The 20070-nt window shown below is 36.5% G+C and overlaps 1 protein-coding gene across 2 annotated transcripts in view; it reads left to right on the plus strand.

The window, feature by feature from the left end:
• Window positions 1–14896, plus strand: part of rad18 (RAD18 E3 ubiquitin protein ligase) — a 36172-nt gene extending 21276 nt beyond the window's left edge. The window contains exons 10-13 of one of the 2 annotated variants that reach the window (XM_015037170.1): window positions 5141–5272; window positions 5955–6081; window positions 8852–8896; window positions 14669–14896. In XM_015037170.1, coding sequence (XP_014892656.1) covers window positions 5141–5272; window positions 5955–6081; window positions 8852–8896; window positions 14669–14756 — 392 coding nt within the window. In that variant the 3' untranslated portion in view covers window positions 14757–14896. The remainder of the gene's footprint in view (window positions 1–5140; window positions 5273–5954; window positions 6082–8851; window positions 8897–14668) is intronic. The other variant, XM_015037176.1, reaches the window with a different exon arrangement.
• The last annotated feature ends 5174 nt before the right edge of the window (window positions 14897–20070 follow it).

Raw genomic sequence — 20070 nt, forward strand, 5'->3', positions numbered from 1 at the left:
GTGCTTTTTCCCAAGGCCTCCAACAAACAAAAACAGAAAAATTTTTTTTTTTTTTTTTACAGAAAAAAGGGAGGAAATCGGTGCTGAGCAATGTGGTATTCATTTGAAGTGCCTCTATTTTGGCATAAAGTGAGTCTATCTGAAAAATTTGTGAGATTAATTAAGAACTTAACTAAATTAGCATAGGTTTGAAACACTATCAGTGATCACTATCAGTGAAAAATAAGTTTTATTTCAGAAAATAAGTGGTGTTTTAAAATTCTTCTCTTTGAAATGAAGAAGCAAACGAGCCTCTATGTATTAAAAACCAGAGGTAAAAAAATGTGTTGTATCTTAAAAACATTACAATTAATGTGATTTATTTGTGCAAAGAAACGAATGAAACCCACGATTTCACTACACTGACACAAATGTGCGTGTTAAAAGAAAAACCCTCTCTACATTTGTGGAGAAGTTTGATTCTTTTGACAGATTTATCTGATCTTTGCTTAGTTTTTGTGACTGACGACCTTCAACAGCAGGTTTTCATCCTTGAGCTCTTTCGTTTTCTTTCTATCCTCTCTCTGTGCATTCATGACATTCATACCGCGTCACACAACAATACACTGTGATCATTACACAGAAAGACCAGGTACCTGAGCCCTTTCATGAGAGCTAGCAATGTTTGCTCCAAAACTGTCAAGAAAATAAACTCCTCCTGCGCTGTGGCTGGACAAAGGCTCTGCTAGGTACTTGAGCTTTTCCAGATTGTGCCTGTCACCGTGGAAACACTAATTTGGTGAATGTATATTTCTAAAACAAATCCAGGTTTACACATTTGAAGAAAAAAATCAGAGGGAAAAAAACAAAATAAATATCCAGAAGGCTTGTTGTTAACTCTTGTTGTGACACCTTACTCTTTGAGAATCACAGGACTAAAACTGTCTTTTTAAAACCTGGTTATTTACCATCTAATGGCTCAAGAGTCAAAATGAACTGGGATTCAATTTTGGTCACTTCAGGTACGCTCTCCTGTTTGTGTTTTTTTTTTTATTGTTACGGGTCTGATATTCAAACTTTCTACATTGAGAATTGATCGTCAAAAATTGATTATAAAATGTCATGTTCGTCTTATTTGTAGAAGCTACTTCTGAAAAATGCCATTAGGTGATGTTACTTTGGTTGCAAGCTGTTAGTTTGTTGTCAGGGCATCGGACTGGGCCAAATTGGTCGAGGAGATCTGCTGTATTTCAACATCGAATCGTTCTTTAACAGTTTCCTGAAAGTCTAAGCTTTTATAAGTGTCAGTGCTTGTCCAGTCGGCTTGTTCATCTGGAAAACAAACCCCTCCCTCAACCGTCGTAGCACAAAAGATTCTTGTAATCAGCAGGGTGCTGTTTTGTGTGGAATAAAGTGCAGCATATTAATACAGCAGAGATGTACGCTGTTCCTTTGAATGCGTGCTTGTTCCTGATATAAAATCATTTCACGTCTGAGACGGGAACCATTGTAACACAACCGTATCCAAACTTTTAATCAGTGTAGAAAGCCTCTGTCTGGAGCGATACCCTTTATCAGTGCAGTACCAAACTCGGTACTGCAGATGAATAGGTATTATTTGACATCTAGAGGTGATGAAATAGAAAGTGTGTTTCCTACGTTTTTGTGACCATGCATGTCTAGATTACTGGCTTAAACCACATGTAATGACAGATTTTTTTTTTTTTTTTTTTTTCCGTATCAGAGGACATAATCCTAATCACAGTTCAAGTCATGTTGACATAGTTGGATAAAGAGCTTGTTGAAAATAACTTTATAGAGCTAACTTTAAAAGTGTTTGAGAAATGGATGTGACTCACAGGAGGTGGGTTCTATTTATAGCTGCTCTGGTGTGATAACCTCTTGATTTATCAGAGGAGGATGTGGATGAGTCACTCTCCTGGCGTGGGGAACGGTGAGCGAGCAAATAAGAATGTGAAAGCAGCATATACTCATGCAAACACAAAACCCATCAGGACGTTGCAGACTTTTTTTAGTCTGACCTGCTTATTTTTGGAGAAAATTATCTTACAACGAAAACCAAATACAAAACCTGGGCATTATTGCCCAAAAATCACACTTGTATAATTTCAAATACCTCTTAACTATATCACAGACGATTTATTGATTTATTTTTTTATGTTTAATTGGATTTGGCCAAACAGATATTTAACTTCAAAAAGTTTTTTTTTTTATTTTCCTTTACAAACATTGGTTTATAAACCACAATTATATATATATATATATATATATATATATATATATATATATATATATATATATATATATATATATATATCAGTGGCGTGCAGTGAGATTCATGGCTGGTGAGGCACCGACTTAATTATAACCGGATTTACAAATCTAGTTCCCCTGCATGTTATTGTTTACGTAAGGAAATTTCGCACATGCGTTCAATGCTGGAGGGCAAAAAGGCTATTATTACTTTACATGCCATCCATAGACGCGCCGCCGCCACAGAATAATTCCGTTATCTCAATCAAACTTAGACATAAAAATATTATTAATTTAGTGCTGTGCTCCACAGCACAGGGAGAAACAACTCAAAACCACGTCTTTCTCGCTCTCTGTATCAGCGCAGCTACTGTTTGGCTAGCTCTCTGTTACTGTCTCTTACTCTGCAGTTGTGGAGTTACAATATCTTCGCGGGTCCATTTATTTGACTGATCATGGTTGTTTTGGCAGCACTGGGGCACAAAGACACCATTCCCCCAGTAAATCATTTAATCCAGTAACCGTTCTGTAAGGATGATGTGTTGCTAATTGGCATGCTTCCCTGCATATCACAGCCAGCAGTCGTCATTTGATCAACTTTCCACAACTAATTCTAGCTAGAAAAGCGACCAACAGCTGCTGTTTCTAGACCTTCCTCTCACATCAGATGTCAGTGTTGATGAGTTTCCAAAGGCTGCACTGGAAGGTCAGAAAGTACACGTTAAAAAAAATGAAGAATGTGACTTATAAATGCTTAAATAGTTTAGTACTTCCCTTTTACCCATGCTGCCACGGAGTCTACTGTGACAGGCCAGAGAGATTCAGTCTGTTCATAGAAATGCTGCTGTATCTTGTCACTTTAGAACTTATAAAATAAAAAAAAAATACAAATCTGTTTATTTTAATTTATTTAAACATTAGTTTACCAACAGTGTATAAAAATACATTTAATTAAAAGGAAAAGGGTTTATGCCAGTGGTCAAATGTGATATAATTGAACTTGAACAAGCATTATATGGATCCTGCAGACGGACTCAGGCTTCTCCAGCAGAGGAAATCATGACTCTCCCCAGCCGGTGAGACCTAATCTCATAGTGTGTCGTTGTTTTGCCCCAGGGTCTTTTCCTGGTGAAACATGACCGGAATAACTTACTTGGAAAGCATCACAGAGGCATCTTTGACAGATGCCTGTATAGCATCAATTGCCTTCATTCTCCATTTGGAGAAGTCGTTTTCCCTACACCATGAAAAAGAAAGTATCCTGACACTGTATACAGCACTTTGAAAAAGTATTTTCCACATTACATATTTATTCTGTTTTTTGTCACACTTAAATGTTTCAAATCATGAAACAATTTTTTATATTTGATAATCAGTGAAAAATAGAAAGTGGCTTTTAAATGAGGATTTAATTTATTAGGACAAAAGTGATCGAAACCACCCTGGCTTCCGGTGAAAAAGTAATAATTTTGGTCTTAAATCACAATTTTTTAAACTCATTATTTATCTATTTTTGCAAAACTGAGATGGATTTCACGAGCCACACTTACACCTGATCACTGTCAGACCTGTAAAGTAATGATATCACTTGGGAAAAAAAAACCTATAAAATAGATTAAAAGATCACAAAAAGCCACACGCCATGCCATGAAATGAATAAAAACAAAGTCATTTATATCAGTTTGTCTGGAAAGGGTAATTGACACACTACTGAAGCTTTTGAACCCGAATGAAACACCTTGAGAGCCTTTATACACAAAACATAAAACTGTGGTAAACCTTCTCAGGAGTGGCTGACCTATCAAACTTACTCCAAGAGAGGCTTAATGACGCATCCAAGAGATCGCAAAGTAAACCAGACAATCGTCTAAAGCGCTGTAGGCCTCATTTGTCTAAGGTCAGTGGTTTAAAACTAGGCAGGGGATGGCAAGATGGCATTCACGGGAGAGACCCTTTTGAAAATATTGAGACAAAATTGGAACTTTCTGAAATGTATGTGCACCATTGCACCTGGCATGAAGCTCACACATCATTTCAATAAAATCAGGTTTAACAGGTAGTTACTGTTTCACACAGGCATAGATTGGTTTGGACAGCTTTTTCCCTTAATAGTTGAAATCATCTTAAAAACATGTGTTTAAATCATCTATTAAACTTATGTATTTTCTCAGGTTACATTTGTCTTTTATGTTAAAATTAGTCTAATGTGAAACATTTACGTTGGACAAAAATGCAAAAGTGGAAGAAATCTTCCACAATGCTCTGTTGTGATTTGCATCAGTATTTTCTGTCTGAAATTGAAGAAAAATCTATCTTTCTACCTTTCCAACCCTTTGAATATTAAAAAAAAAAGAAAATCAATATTAATCCAACTGAACTGATGTTTTGCAGATAGTAGTCGCATTGAAATACGAGTCCACATATATATTACTCTGTATTAGTTTAAGTTTTACAGTTGTCTGCTACAATGTAATATTTTCTTTAATGCACCTTGGTGTGCGGTTTTAGTCCACTCTTTACCAGGCGGTGCAACTCAGCCACATGGCTTCCACTTCAGTTATTGAAATCCATTAAGTTTATAGCACACAAAGACAAGGCATGTTACTGTAACATAATGCTCACAGGTACACTGCTCAAAAAAATATAGGGAACACTCAAATAACACATCCTAGATCTGAATGAATTAAATATCCTCATTGAATACTTTGTTCTGTACAAAGTTGAATGTGCTGACAACAAAATCACACAAAAATCATCAATGGAAATCAAATTCATTAACCAATGGAGGCCTGGATTTGGAGCCACACACAAAATTAAAGTGAAATGTTCCCTTTATTTTTTTGAGTAATATATTTATATGGCTCTTTAATATATCCTTTGTCCACAGGGAAGCAGCACAGCGGTGACTTCTTCCGGCTAATTGCACAGGTCCGAGGCCGACTGCAGACCGCCAAACAAGCCCATGTGAAGCAGGAAGTGAAGGTGGAGAAAGAAGAGACCCAAGCTTCACATTCTTCTGGTATTACATCAGTGATAAATATTGATCCTTTGAACCATCAGCTAGCAGTTGGCTTATTCCAGTTGAAACTTACTAATTAGAAAAACACCTCTTACCTAATTTTTCGCTTTGAGACGAGCAATGGAAAGCATAAGTGCACTCTCTTAAATAACAAAGCACCGTTCACAACACAACATCCACAGGATTTTTACTGGGTCTTAAAAGGTCCTAAAACTCCAGATTGTTGCTGTTATAACTCATGTTCTGGAAATGTGCTGGCAGGCTGTTCTAGTTCAGAACAGCCTAATAAAAACATTTTAGAGTATTTATTCAGTCTTTCTGACAAATCCGCAATAGAGATCTGTCCACCTGTCTGCTCCTTTGACCTTATCCTGTACCAGCTCCATCAGGAGAATGCTTGTACAGTAAAATTGGTCTTAAAACACACAGACTTGCTAAAACCTGTTGCTAATGGAAATAATGAAAGAATAATGTTCAAGCACAAAAACGGTTGACTCACATGCCAGATCAGAAATCACCGTAAGTTCTGTGAACAACTTCACTTAGTGAAACCCTGGATAAATAAGTCAACATTAAAACTGACCTTTTTGTGGCCAAAAAAAAACAAAAAAAAACATGCTAGATTATGAGTTGCATACCTGAAAATATGTAATGAAAAATGTATGTTTTCTATTTTGTGCAGTTCATGTTGGAGACACAAACAATTCTGTAGTGATAAAGGTTGAAGATGAAGAAAATGATGAGGATTCGTTTGCAAGAGGAATGGAGTTGCCATCCAGCCCCAGCTTTAGCGACGTGTCCATCAGCAGGTGAGAAATCACTTAATAATTATATTACATTTTGATATCCTAACTTGACTTAACTGTTTCCGTTGCTTATTTATGATTCTCATGGTTTGATGAGTCTAAACAAAATTAGCATTGTTTCAGGGTATTGTGTTATAAAAACAGACAAATCCTATGATTTATTCCATAATCAGATTACTTTTATTTCAAAACAGAAATACTGCAAATTATAAAAATCTAATTAATTACTGTTATTGCTCTTATAAGAACTGTGGTGTTTAATTAGAATTATTCATGCATACACTGTAGTACTTTACAGACTCATTATTATAGGTAAAATAAATCATGTCTAGTCTGTGTGCAAATATTTCCACTTAAAGCATTGAACTATAAGATTATGGTTTTGAAAAACAGCAAACCTTGTGTGTTTATGTTTATCAAGCACTTTACAGTTAATTTAAGGCAAAGGCAAGATGTACAGACAAGTTCTAGACGTCTGAACCAATTAGCTCTATCATTTGTTCTCTAATCAGCAATGCAAAGTGCTACAGTGAAGCAATGCAATTATTTCATCTGAACTCAGAAGGTAATCACAATAATCAAAGATAATTAAAGCCCCAATTTACAGACCAGATCAGCATGTACCAAACTATTCAACTAATAGTTATTGCCTCTTGTTTCAACTAAGTGCTGCAGCAATTAAACAAATCTGCTATTTAAAGTTTACCTTAAATGTCCTTAAAGTCCATTGAGCTTTATTTATAAAACGCTTTCTACTACATGAGGAGGAGAAATGTTCTGTACAGAATACATAACAGAAATAAGATGCCATTATAAAGACACAGAAGCAGAATACTAAAATAGAAAAAAAAAGATATAGCAAGATATGCAATAAATATTGTAATAAAGTAAGAACAAACTAAAATCAAGATCTCGTTGGTTGTCAAAAGCCAAGGCAAAGCAATGCGTTTTAAGAAGTGATTTAATAACGGTGATTTATCCTCTCTGATGTGCAGCAGTAAGTCATTCCTCATTTTAGGAACGGTCACTGGAGAAGCACACCCCTCACCCCCAAGACTCAGTTTTGTTTTAGATGCTGTCAGGAGCAGCTGGTCAGCTGACCTGAGTGAGCAAGTTGTGGCACCAGGATATATAATCAGTGTGTGAATGGGTGAATCACTGAATGGTGCGTGAAGTTCTTTGGGGTCCTCTGGACTTGATTAAGAACCGTACAAGTCCAGGCCATTTGCCATTAATGTAATGGTGCAGCAGCACCTTGGACAGGGAGGGAGGGGCGAGGTCATGTAAAGCTATAAAAACAAATAAATAAACTGCAGCGGTTAAATCTAAAAGGACATGTTACGTTAGAATTAAAATTCCCTAAGGACTTAAACCAATTATGATGAAAATAGGATTAATGTATCTTTAAAAAGCAGAGTTGGAAAATACACTTCAAAATAATAATCCGTCTTACGATTGTTTGAGCCAGACATTTTAGGTGGTGTTACAATCCTATTGAGCCCAGACCAACAAAATATTTATTTGGGCTTTCAAAAAAAGTTCTTGCTACTTTAAAAAAAAAAAGTCAAAGTCTTTTATAGGTTAGATAATAATAGATTAATAGTAGGTTCCCTATTACCAAAGGAACTAAACCAGTCATGAATAAGGGATTATGTTGGCCTTTCAGATAAACGGTTTAAATATTCTTCAAAATAAAAGTCAGAATCTCTCATTGACCAGATGAGACTTCAAAATTAAAGTCTTACTCCATGATAGGTTAAATTATTAATTAATTTTGTTCAAAATATAATCATCAGCTAGAAATATTCTGTCATTATTAAACATAATATTGTGACCAACACACCTTTTCTGCTTAAAACTGGACGACACTAGGGCTGATTGATAATGGGGAAAATATGCAAAAATATGTAACAATAACTATATGATTTGAGATAAATAATAAGGGGTTAATGCTATCTGCTTTCAGTTCATTGCAAACTTAGGTGATGATCATTAGTTTGTCCAGCTATTGGAAACAGACAAAAATATATATATATATTTTCATCTCAAAAAGATCTAATTGAAAACGTTGCTTCTTCCTGACATCTGCTGTTGTGGTGTTGAAACTACTCTGTCGTAGTTTCTTTATGACTTGACCACTTTCACATCCGTTTGCCCTGTAAAACATTTCATTCTACATTAAGCAGTAAGTGCCACTAACTATATTAAAGGCGAAGTATAGAGAGCCTAAGTGAAGCTAAGCTGCACTTAATACAGTCCTGGAAGTTCTTTGAGATGAATATGTTGTAGAGCGTTATAGTAATAATGATACGTTTGTGACATATGGTTCCACCTCTAATTAAGACAGTCTAGTCCTCAGGCCCATCTCCTGTACTTGAGCTGTGCTGTCAACAGTTGTGAAAACAGGCATTAACACGACACTTGGCTGACTTTGGAGATGTGTGTGTGTGTGTGTGATGGAACAAAGTCACCCCAAAGAGCAGATTAGAACAAGGCCATGACAAGGTTTTCCTTTTCATATCACTTCAAGTTCTTTCTGACGTTTTGCACAGACTGTGGGTAATATGGCGTTGCCTGTAATGAATAGGTCAGTTGGACACGTCAGACCCTCGGTGGGGGGACAAAAACCCACCTGGGTATAAAAGATTTGCTATGATTCATAGATTAGAGCGATTTAGGTGGAAGTCGGATCATTATTTTTTTCTGTTCCAAGGCAGCAAGTAAATTAAATCACATTGTTCTCTGTCTCTCTTTCCTCTTTCTCCCTTCTCAGTTCTATTTCAGATATTTTCGGCCCAGAATCTTCCATAAACATTGAGTAAGTGGCTCCTTTAGTTATTCATCTTTCTTTAATAAATGTAGACATGTTTCAGCAGGATAGTTGCTGAGAAACGCTTGCTGCTGCCTGTGACTTTGCTTTTCAGTCTAGCATTTGGAAAGCATAAATGTTGGAACAGAATTTCACCCAAAGCGAGCTCCTTCGCTTCACAGAAAGCAAAAGCAGTGCCTCAGCATTGGTTGCTGCAACTTTTGGATGTTTTGAAATCTTTCTACTCATAGAAACAATTGATGGGTTAAATAGGCATTTTCAGTTGAAATTAATGTGCAAATAATATTCTTTTAACCAAAAAAAAAATAAGTTTCACTTTGACGAAATCCATGTCAACTTTGTTGTAATAATGCGTTAAAGTCTGATGTACTTTTCCTTCTCGGGGAAAAAAAAACCATACTACATTTGAATAATGCTACTGTTTTAGAAAATTTTCACATTGAGTTCTTGAAATTTTGCCGCCTATGTAGCGTTCTTGTTTCTTGCTTGTTGGCAGTTATTGAATAAAAACAAAGCCTATATGTTCTTACTATGTGGATGCAAAACGGGATAAATGTCTGTCTTGTTTGCTCCTCAGCATGGAGATTGTGAAGTGAATTCTCTCAGGGTATGCAGCACATCTCCAGACTGTCAGTTATCTTAAATGCTCCACACTAAATCAAATCTCTGTGCTTTTAATTTAACTTTGCATGCATTTATGTGTTCTGCAGTTGCAGAAAATGGTTTAAAACATCTTAAGCATATATCAAATTCAGATTTTTGACTTAGAGAATTAGAAAAATGCCTTTCCAACCACAATAGAGGAGTACAATATCGCAGACCTTGCCCAATAAAGCTTTTCTGTAACTGTTGCTGATCTCCACTCACAGTGTCTTTAAAATTTAGACTTTACTTTTCATATTGGTACCTTGACGCCTCCTTGGTGTCCTGGGCACGTCCTATGATTTTGGACCCCAGTTTGATCAGAATGGGATCTTGAACTCTCTGAAGTAGTGAAAAGCAACTATTTTGTCTTCTGCCTGAAAACTGAAAATTACTTTTTGGTGTGTCTTCAAACACGGTAATAATGCAAAACGTGTACAAAAGCAGCGCAGCATCGTTTCACCATACACAGAAATCCACCTTTTTCCAATTTTCAGTGTGTGATCGAGTTTGTGCAATAAATGAAATGATCATTTTAAAGGATACCATTTTATTAGCAGTATATTCTAGTATAATTTGTGGAGCTAAATCACCGAGTTCAACAGTAGGAAATTAATGCTGTCTATCTTTGAAACAGTTTTTTTTTTTTTTTTTTAATTAAGTGAAACTCAATATCAGCTGTTGGCATGATGGAAGCCAAAACTCTGAAGAGAATAATGAATATGATGGCATGATGGAGCAGAAATCAATGTTAGCACATCTGCATTTTACTGATCAATAATAAAATCCACATAAGTGTTGATTTTAAGCCAACACACTTGATTTAATGCCACTTAAGTGAACAGGGATATATATACGGCATCTATCATTTCTGTTGGTGTTTTTTCTACAGAAAAATCTTCTTGTTAGACTAGAGGCATGTGTGAAACAAACCCTGATGCCATCAGTAATCTTCCTGGGTCATGTTTTTTTTTTTTTTTTTTGGATTTTTCGTGTCGGGCTGTTCTGTCCAAGGTGACCTGACAAAGGGAGATTGAAAACCCTGTCCAGCAGCAAGAAGCCACGAGTCAAGTCTGCTCTCATTATCTAAAGCTACCTTGTGGCTTTTTCAGTAGCTTCAGTCGTTGAATGCATGTTGCCCCTTTGCAGCCCAACTGATTTGCGGCCCACTCGGAGCCTTGCAGAGTGAAAGCTTTGTAGATCCCCAGCTTCCCATACAGAGTCCTCGAGCTTCACTGTAACCTGACAAGCCACACTTGTCAACAGGTTGTTGAAAAATAGTGGACAGGTTTTCAGTCTTCATATTCATCTTCTTGTGACAGCCATTTTTTAAAACATTATTTTATTCATTTATCTATTTTAAATAATCAGTTATGTTGATGATACATGTAAAAAAAAAAATAATAATCATGTGTCTTCATGGTCAAATAATCACCGAGCTTTGTTTATTCCTCTCAATACATTGATATGTATTTTTTTTTATCATTTATATTCCTGCTAGACTGCTGTCATTTCAATCAAAGGATTTTGACAGTGCAATAAGACCGTCACACATCTGCTCACCCCCAAAGGACACAAATAAATAACTGCGCCGACCTGGAGCTCATTCGCTTGCGAACCACGATCAAGGACACTGAATCATATCCTCGTATTAGCGGGGAGGTGTTGTTTTCAGCGCACACACACGGTTCCGTCACGTCTTCTTCGGGGTTGGCTGTGCTGCTGTTTGAAACTTATCTAAAATGAAGTGGGCAAAACACAAACAGGACGAAGACGTTTTGAAATCTGACTTTTATTTTTCGCAGTTTCCTACCGGTGTTGAGGTAGCAAAGCTGTTTCGTGGATTTTAGGTTTGTTTCAACGAGTTCCCATATGACCAGAAAGCACTCATAACTGACCAGTACTGTGGGTCTTGGAATGCCTCATCAGTTTTATAGACTCGTGATTTAAAGAGTACTTTTGAAACCATCCGGAAAAGGAATTTTCTTTTTATGAAATACAGCTTTAGCTCCGTCCTCTGCCTTTGACCCACCAGTAACGCTCCCCACTTGGATGCCTAACCGAACTTTTACCGCTAACACCTGGTGCTCTGACGAAAATTCCTTCACCGGAATTGTTTTTCCCATCCAGAGAACTGAAAGAAAAGGGTTTAAATACATTACATAAGGCTGGGGGGTTCTGTATACATCTATAATAGAATCAGCTGCACAGAGAACCCCTCATGTGCAGCTGAAAGGGACTCAACAAGTGAAACACTGCTTTTATGGGTCCCTTGTGGTTTTCTATGCCATGTTATCTGAAGATTTATTTTAGGAGAAGATTGGTGAAAGTCGAGGTTGAGCTAGTAGTAGATCTGTAACTTGACGCAGCCACTGGGCTTCGGAGCCCGCCGGCGCCCCTCTTTGAATGGACCTGGTAAGGAAAATCAGAAAAAATATTTTATTTAAAGGCAATATATGCCAGGTCCACATGTGTCTTCTGACAATTGAATTTGATTGAGCAGGTACGAGTGCATAAAAGCAAGTTAAGCAAATAACTCTTAAGATTTTTCTCACAGTGTACATGTTATGCCACTGGAAAATAGTTTTATTCTTATAAAATCCCTGATTTCTTTTATTTTAGCAAAGAAATATGAAGGTTGGTTGTTTTAAGATTCCCAGTGTTGTAAACTTCACTTCTCTATGTAATCATAAGCAGTTTTACTTGTTGTTTTGTGGCTTGATTAGTTAGACTTTGCAAAAATCTTACATTCACCGGCAAAATTATTATTCAGACACGGAAATTTTATGTTACCTTTTCTAAAACGTGTTGAATGTTGCGTTTTGGGCCGGGGGAGTCAAAGAGTCCAGTTTGAGTGAAACCAGATGTGATGCTCTTTGCATTCTGACAAACCAACTTTAACTTCATGATGTTAGGCACTTTGAACTGCGTTGCTGCTGAAATGTGCTATACAATAAACTTTGATTGATTGATTCAGCAGTTTGAGCAATAGCAGCTCATGTTGGTGAATTGGAGTAGATCAGTCTTCACTGCTTCATGTGTATTGATCAGCCTGTCACTAGTTTACCTCTTGCACTACTTTTGAAAGATTTTGAACACCCCACTAGAGCTGTCACTTTGTAGATGTTCTGACTACTCAGTAACCGATCACAAGTAGCCCCTCATTAGATTCACTCATACGTTTGCTCATTTCCACTTCTTACAGATAAACATTAGGGACATAATGTTCACTTGCTACTTAATATTTGAAACTCATTAAGATGTCCAATGATCGAGGTGTTATCATGTTATGCCTGATAACATGACACAATTAGCTACGGTCTACTATAATATCACTGCAGAGTCTATTATAACATTTCTTCATTGCTTACTATGCAGACACTCATTCTACAGGGATGAAGGTTCTCTCACCACTGTATGCAGAATGCTTGAAATTGGTCCAATGGAAGGATAGTCGGAGCCACTTAATGATTCATTTGGCTAATTATTTCATCATTCAGGTGTGCTGCCTAGAGCAGTGGTTTTGAACTCAGGAGCCACCATCATGTCTTGCTGAAGAGTATTGTTTTTTACTTCTGTCACCTGAACTGAGACTGGTTTACCTCTATGAATTTCAACACACACTCACATGATACCCCCCAGCTGATTCTGTTGTTGCTTGGCGAAGTGCCAATTTCCGTATTGTTTTGAAAGCGGGCGCCCATCCAGTCATTATCCTTTTGCTTCTTCGTGGCGAGAATGTTAACCATCAGCCCTAAACGATCGGGCAATCATTGCCTGTTGATTGAAATAAATGAAACTGCGGCTCATGCCAAGAATGTACTTGCTCTACCTTAATGCAGTAACATGTAATAACGTTTAAAATTTCAGCCAAAAATAAATGCACTACAAGCAACAGTGGTACATCAAAAGCCAAAGACAATTACCACATACGTTACATGACATCATAATCCACAAAACGTGCTAAACGTGCTAAATACGTGCTAAATATGGTGTGAGGAAGCATAGCGGAGAGTTGTCAGTTGCTGAAGAAAACTTAATGTTCATGTCTTTTGCAGCCGAGTCATTTGTTGAACAGGCTTTCCATATTCTTTTGTTTTTCCTGTAGTCAAACAGTCTGCAGAATCTGTACTATATTTAATCAAAGTAAATGAGCTTTTAGCATTAATTAACTAAATGAACATGGGGGAGACTGAAGGCAGAACCTTTATTTGTCTTCCACTTGTCCATCTGCTTTGCATCCTAATTACGTTGATACGCTTGTTAAACCTAAACTATTGAAAAGGCAATGGTCTGCAGAGAAAAACTGATTCTCTGAAGTGATTAAAACGCGAGAAAAGCAAGTGACAGATTTAGAAAGTCTCTTACTGCCTTTTTTATTGAGCTAACTTAAATCACAGCCATTAAGGCTGTAGGACAGTTCTGAACCCTGACAACCGATAAGAAGGGCTACCAGGAAATCTATTGCCTTGAGCTTTTGTGGTACTGATTGTGCTCAAAGGCTAGGAGGCAAGTGTTCATTGAGGTGCACAGTTAGTGAACAGGAAACGTGCCTCACTATAAATATAGAACAAATTGTTCTTGTTTAGGCTCTCTAATATCAAAAATGTGCTTTTTTGTACATTTATTTGGTTTGCATCAATGAAATGTTGGTGCTACAGCTGCAAAACATAGTTAATTTTGATGAATTATTTTAATCAATTGACGGGGTTGGGATTTGTGAAACTGTAATATTGTGGCTTTTATGCACTGCTTGAGCTGCTTGCTGGAGCTATTTTGTAAAGACAAATGGGGGGGAAATGTTAGTGTCTTGAAAACAAAGATGCCCAAAAAAAACGCGAAGCTGTAATGGCAACCAAAAGGGTTCCTCCAAAATATTTACTCAAAGACAAAGTACAAATAACAATACTTTAAGGTTTTCTTTCTTTCATTAAACATTTTGAAAACTGTCATTTTTTTTATCATTTTTATTTTCTTCACATTTCTAAACTACTTTGCGTGGCTATTTACCCTGAACCCCAAATGAAACACATTAAAGTTTGTGCTGCTGTATATCATTTCACTTTTGTCTTTTTTAAATAAAACAACCTGTCCCTCTCCGATTGTGTTCTTTCACAGAGACACGGTGACGTCTTCAGCAAAGAAGCGACCGTCCAGCAACACAGAAATGTCACCCGACACGGGAAAACGGCAGCGTAAAACATGAAGGGTCAGGCCAAGACGCAGTGTTAGTGAGGTTCTCATTCATTTGAAAGGATTAGCACATTTCAAAGATTTCCTCCCTGTTCATATGTTATGGTTTACTTTGTAATTACTTTGAAATAAATTCTATCGCATTTTATCATATTTTGTTGTCGTGTGTTCAGTATTGAGGTAATATTTGTATTTCACTGTTTATTCATAACCGGGAACTGTGGAAACAGCACTTGAAGTGGAAATACTTTTTACATGCTGCAGGTTTAGTTTGTTGCTTCAAATCGACGCAACGCTGGTTAAAGATTAGACTCATGCAAATTTAAGACGTTTCTACTCCCAGCTGTTTTTTCCTCTGGAAAAAAAAAGAAAAAAAAAGATTTCTGGTGAAGTTTTATTCCACTGAAGTTGTCTTTTTCTTCCCCCATTTAATCCATAGTTTATACCACTGTAAATTGCAGCCTAAACCCAAATAAAACTGAAGGAACACTAAGTATTTTTCCAAAAGGCACATTTCCATTTTTTTTTTCTTTCTTGCACTGAATTGCTGAATGTCAGTCTGTTTGCTAATCTTTGACCTCCATCTTCTATGTCTCCACAGAGGAGCTGCGCCGAACGCAGTTTCAGTGCCATCTGCAATTTGAAAGTTTACAGCAAATCTGCACCTTTTGAAATTGATTGTTTTTATTGAACGGAAAGAAACTAGGGTTGGTTTAATTCAATAAACGCCACGCTTGTGGAAACCCCAAGTTAGGACAAGGCAGAGTGTAAACACTTAAGAAGCGGAGGGAGTGTTTATGAGTGCGTGCACAGGAGATTTGGCAGGAAGTCTTCTGGGAGCCGACCCTGATTGAAAACAGAGCTAGCCTGCAGTCAGGCATATGGCCGATCAGACTGCTGTGATTCTCCTCAGATAAAGCAGACACGAAAATATCTGTGCACTCTTAATATGAACAAGGAACAAACCCCACACTCCTCATTCCTATTGCTAGTGAGTCGTTTCTTCCTGCACTGTGGTACATTTTGTCTTTGCCGTTTTCAAGACGCACTGTAACTCTTCAGTGAAATCCACAAGACGAGACTAAATTGCTTTTGATAAAGGTTCGATTTAACCAGCTGTGCAGCAGGAGGAGATCTCATCAATCCAACATGGCTCACTGCTTGGGAGAGATCCATAGAGTGCATCTGTGTCAGAGTCACCTTATCTGTCTGCGTCTGGGTGGTATTGGTGAAGAGGACATCTTATCACTCGTCCAACATAAGTCTCATAAATCTCTGGTTTACAGTGTCTAAACATGCATTATATTCACTCAAACTTCAGCTTTTCGTGAGAACCTTGACCCCCCCTCCGTTACTTTCAAAGAAAGGGTGACCAATCTTTGTCTTGTTGAGGATTCAGCGTGATTCGGGAGATCATTAATCCTCGGAGCAGAGTGTTCCTTCACTCATCTGCAAGATCTTTCTTTAAACTCGGACTGTAAACAGGGGTGGTAATAAGTGTATGCCCCTTTTGTGATTTCTGGGGGTTTTTTTTGTTTTGTTTTTTTGTATGTTTGTCTCACCTAAGAGTATAAGATCCTCAAACAAATGTAAACACCAGACAAAGATGATGTAAGTTCGTACAAAATCCATCGTTTAAATTAAGGTGTTTATTATGGAGGAGGTAAAATCCAAATCTATATGGAACCGTCTGGAAAAAGCAATTGCCCATAACCTGGGAACCGGTTTAGCCACACCTTAAAGTAACAGCCGCAGTCAAGTCTTTGAGATAATCAGTCAAGTTAATTTGTATTGCACATTTCAGCAAAAAGGAAGTTAAGTGTTTTACATCATGAAAACATAAAAACATCATAAACGCATCATACCTTCAACAGTGAAAACCAGTAACGGACATTGTGTCAAGTGCCATTGTTGAAATGGTCAATACACATCAAATATGTTGGTCAATGTTTCATTTGTTATGGTCCAAAAGTAACTAAACAAATGGGTTTTTAATCTTGATTTAAAGGAACTCAGTGATAACTGATCAATTAGTCTTTTACAGCACTGTGGAGGCATTTTTAACCCACCCATCTTCATAGAAAACAGCTGCTTTCTGCACACAGTAAACCTGGTTTACGGGTTTATAATTTCCTTGAGCTAAGAAAAAAGGAAGGACACGGCTGCTTTTTTTTTTCCCCTTCAGTTGGACATGAATATGTTTTCCCTCTGGAATTAGGAATGAGGTAGATGTTTTCTTTGTTGTGCTGACTATTCTCTTTTGCACTGTTTACTTTGGCTTGAAATGTGAAATTGAACCTCCAAGATATCATTTTATGTCATAGTTGGAAACAACAAATTGCACACTGTCCAAATCTGTATATATACATACGTTTTGACAGCTTGAAGCAAAACAGGAATTTCTGCTTTCACCCTCTTGCAAAAATGTTTGGAAAAGAAAAATATTTCTTATGATGACCCCGATGAACCCCTCTATGTGAATTCTTACTGCAGAGAAGTTTAAATCCATTCATTAAGGGCATATATTTTATCATTTAGGGGCTTTGTAATGATTTATTTCATTTATCTTTTTTTCTAATTTGGAACAATTACACAACTTTTTTTTTTTTTAAATCTAAAAACAAGAATTCAAAAAGCAAGTGTCTGTAATAATCTTGGCTGCCTTTTTTTTTTAAATCACAATAATTGGCAGATTTAGTGAAACTGGTTGGTTTCCACACCTCAAATCAACAGTAAAAGTATCGACACAACTGGTTGTTCCAGCTGCACAATGATCCAAAACGCACATCACAGCTAATTTGATGGACAGCTTTGCTTGACCACAACTTTTGTTGAAAATTTCTGGCCCATGGTTTTTATTTTATTTTTCATTTACTGTTACCTGCAATTTGAATTACATGTACGGGTCTGGTTGTGTGCGGATTAAGAGCGGGAGCCACGTTAAGATGTTAACGTTTCACCTTATATGTGAAAGTTTGACCCTTTCTAAAGATATTCACAATAAAATGAGCCTTGTTTTTAAAATAGTCCACACAGTTTAAATTAATATTTAAAGATGACAAAAAACTAACACTCCCAACTCCAAAATATGACATTAAGTAATTCATTTATAAACATAAAGATTTAAACAGTGTAACTATATGAGTTTGGCTTGTCATGGCTCAAGCTTTTAAAGGTCATAAAAACCACAATAAATGCGAAATTAGGACTTTTCATTTTCTTTTCTCAAAAGTAAAATTATTTCCAAGTTTTTAATATAGCATGGAATAAATGTTCAGTCAAATTATTTATAGTAATACAGAGATAAAGTCACACTGCAGGGTTGCCTGGTAACTGAAAAAAAAAACTTTATTGGTAATGGCACAATATTAATTTTTAACTGTAAATAATTTTACTTTTGGGAAAATCTCATGAGTGCAAAGAGCTAAGTTCACATAAAAATGAAAGCATATGCAAATGCAAATAAAAAATAAATACATTTCTTAAAATAGTGTAAAAATAAAAAGTTAACCTTAACTTTGTCTTTGTATTTTATGTGTTGTACACTGAACTTCTATGCATAGTTAAGACCCAAAGTCCAACCTGAAGAGAGATATTTTCTTTCTGGGAAAGAAAGACTGTAGGACTTGTTCATTGTGCAGGCTTGGTCTCTAATTTATCTGCATCACCATAAACACATTTGCATTATGTTTGCCTTGTAGCATATTTGGCTTATCTCAAAACAAGTCTGAGCATCTGTCTCAAATACAAGCCTCTATTTCAAACCAATCAGCTCGATAATCAGTGCAGATGTGTAATCTATGAAGTGCAGACTGGGCCTTTTTTGCAGACCACAACAAAAACTCTGTAAGCATATGCAAAACACTTTGTATCTATAATGTTTGATTATGACAATCTGCTATTTGGTGTTTTTTCTTGCTGCCTATAATTTCTTGAAGTATTTTCATTTTTAACAAAACATTTCAATTTGCTTGTTTTCTGATCATTCTAATGTGTTTGGTTTTATTTGTTATTCCTTTTACTTTTTTCCACAAGAGTACAAGTGCTGCACTGATTGGTCAGTGGACCACTTCCTGCTACCTATACGTTTGTTGTCTGGTAGACATGGACGGTACCAGCAGTCGTACTGCACGATGCAGATCCCATTTACTTACAATAATGCTGCAGCATCCTTTGAACTTCAGTCACAATGCAATCAAAGGCCACCATTTGATGGCTGCATCTTGGTCACAAAGGCATCCCATAATTACATGCTGTTTGTCCATCCATTAAGAGACACAAGCTGAAGCAGAACCTTTCAATAAAGATAGAATAGAAAGCAGCTTTATTGTCCCACAGAGGGAAAATTCAGGTGCAACAGCAGCACCAGATATATTTAAGTACACACTAAGGTTCCAAAATGTAAAAAAACTAAATACAAAAAGCAAGATTAACTATATTAACAATGCTACATTGCTATGATTTTAATAGAAACATTTATGTGCGGTTATTAGATTTGAAATATTGTGTTCATGATCTGAGGGATGTGCAGCCGAGTACAAATGAACACATGAAAAGAGCTGCAGAAATCTGCAGCATGGTGGTTAATCTGACACAGCCTGGCAACACTTACAATCCTTGAGCTTTTGTTACATTTTGTCACGTAACAATAGATCTCAGTTTTATTCTGGTAGACCAACACAAAGCACAGCATATTGCTGAAGTTGAAAGAAAACATTTTTAACAAAAGTTTTTTTAACAAACAAAAATCTGAAATTTTGATGGAAAAATCGAAATCAGCCCTCTGATTTGTTTGTGAAAATGCTTTTCATAGCAATTACAACTGCCACTCTTTTGGAATATAAATTCTTGAGTGTGTTATTTAACATGTTAGTTTTTTTTTTTGTTCCTTTTTCTTTTTTTTCTTTTTTTTACAAAAGTTAAAAAGACCAAAATATTTTACTTTGTATTTTCTGTGGCTCCTACACAGCCCAACGTTGCCTCAAGAAAATTTTAGACCTGTAAACCACATGCTCTATTATATGTTAGTATCTGTTTGAGAAGAAAAATTAAAAGGCCATTGAATAGTGTACTGTTCAGTATGCAGGATGTAGAGATTTTGTCTGTGGGAAAGCACACTAAATAAAAAAATAACTTCATTTGAGAGATTATCTGTGATAATTTGACTTTCCTGCTGTGTCTTCATGATGCTGTTTGTTCTAATGTTCTCCAACAAACCTCTGCGGCTTTCATAGCACATTTGGATACTGGGATTAAATTACACGCACAGGGAATCTATTTAATAATAAGGTGACTTTTTGCACTGGATTTTATTTAGGGATAAACGA

This window comes from Poecilia latipinna, unplaced genomic scaffold (genome assembly GCF_001443285.1).
Source record: "Poecilia latipinna isolate Pla-1442-1.1 unplaced genomic scaffold, P_latipinna-1.0 Scaffold24, whole genome shotgun sequence".
NCBI lineage: Eukaryota > Metazoa > Chordata > Actinopteri > Cyprinodontiformes > Poeciliidae > Poecilia > Poecilia latipinna.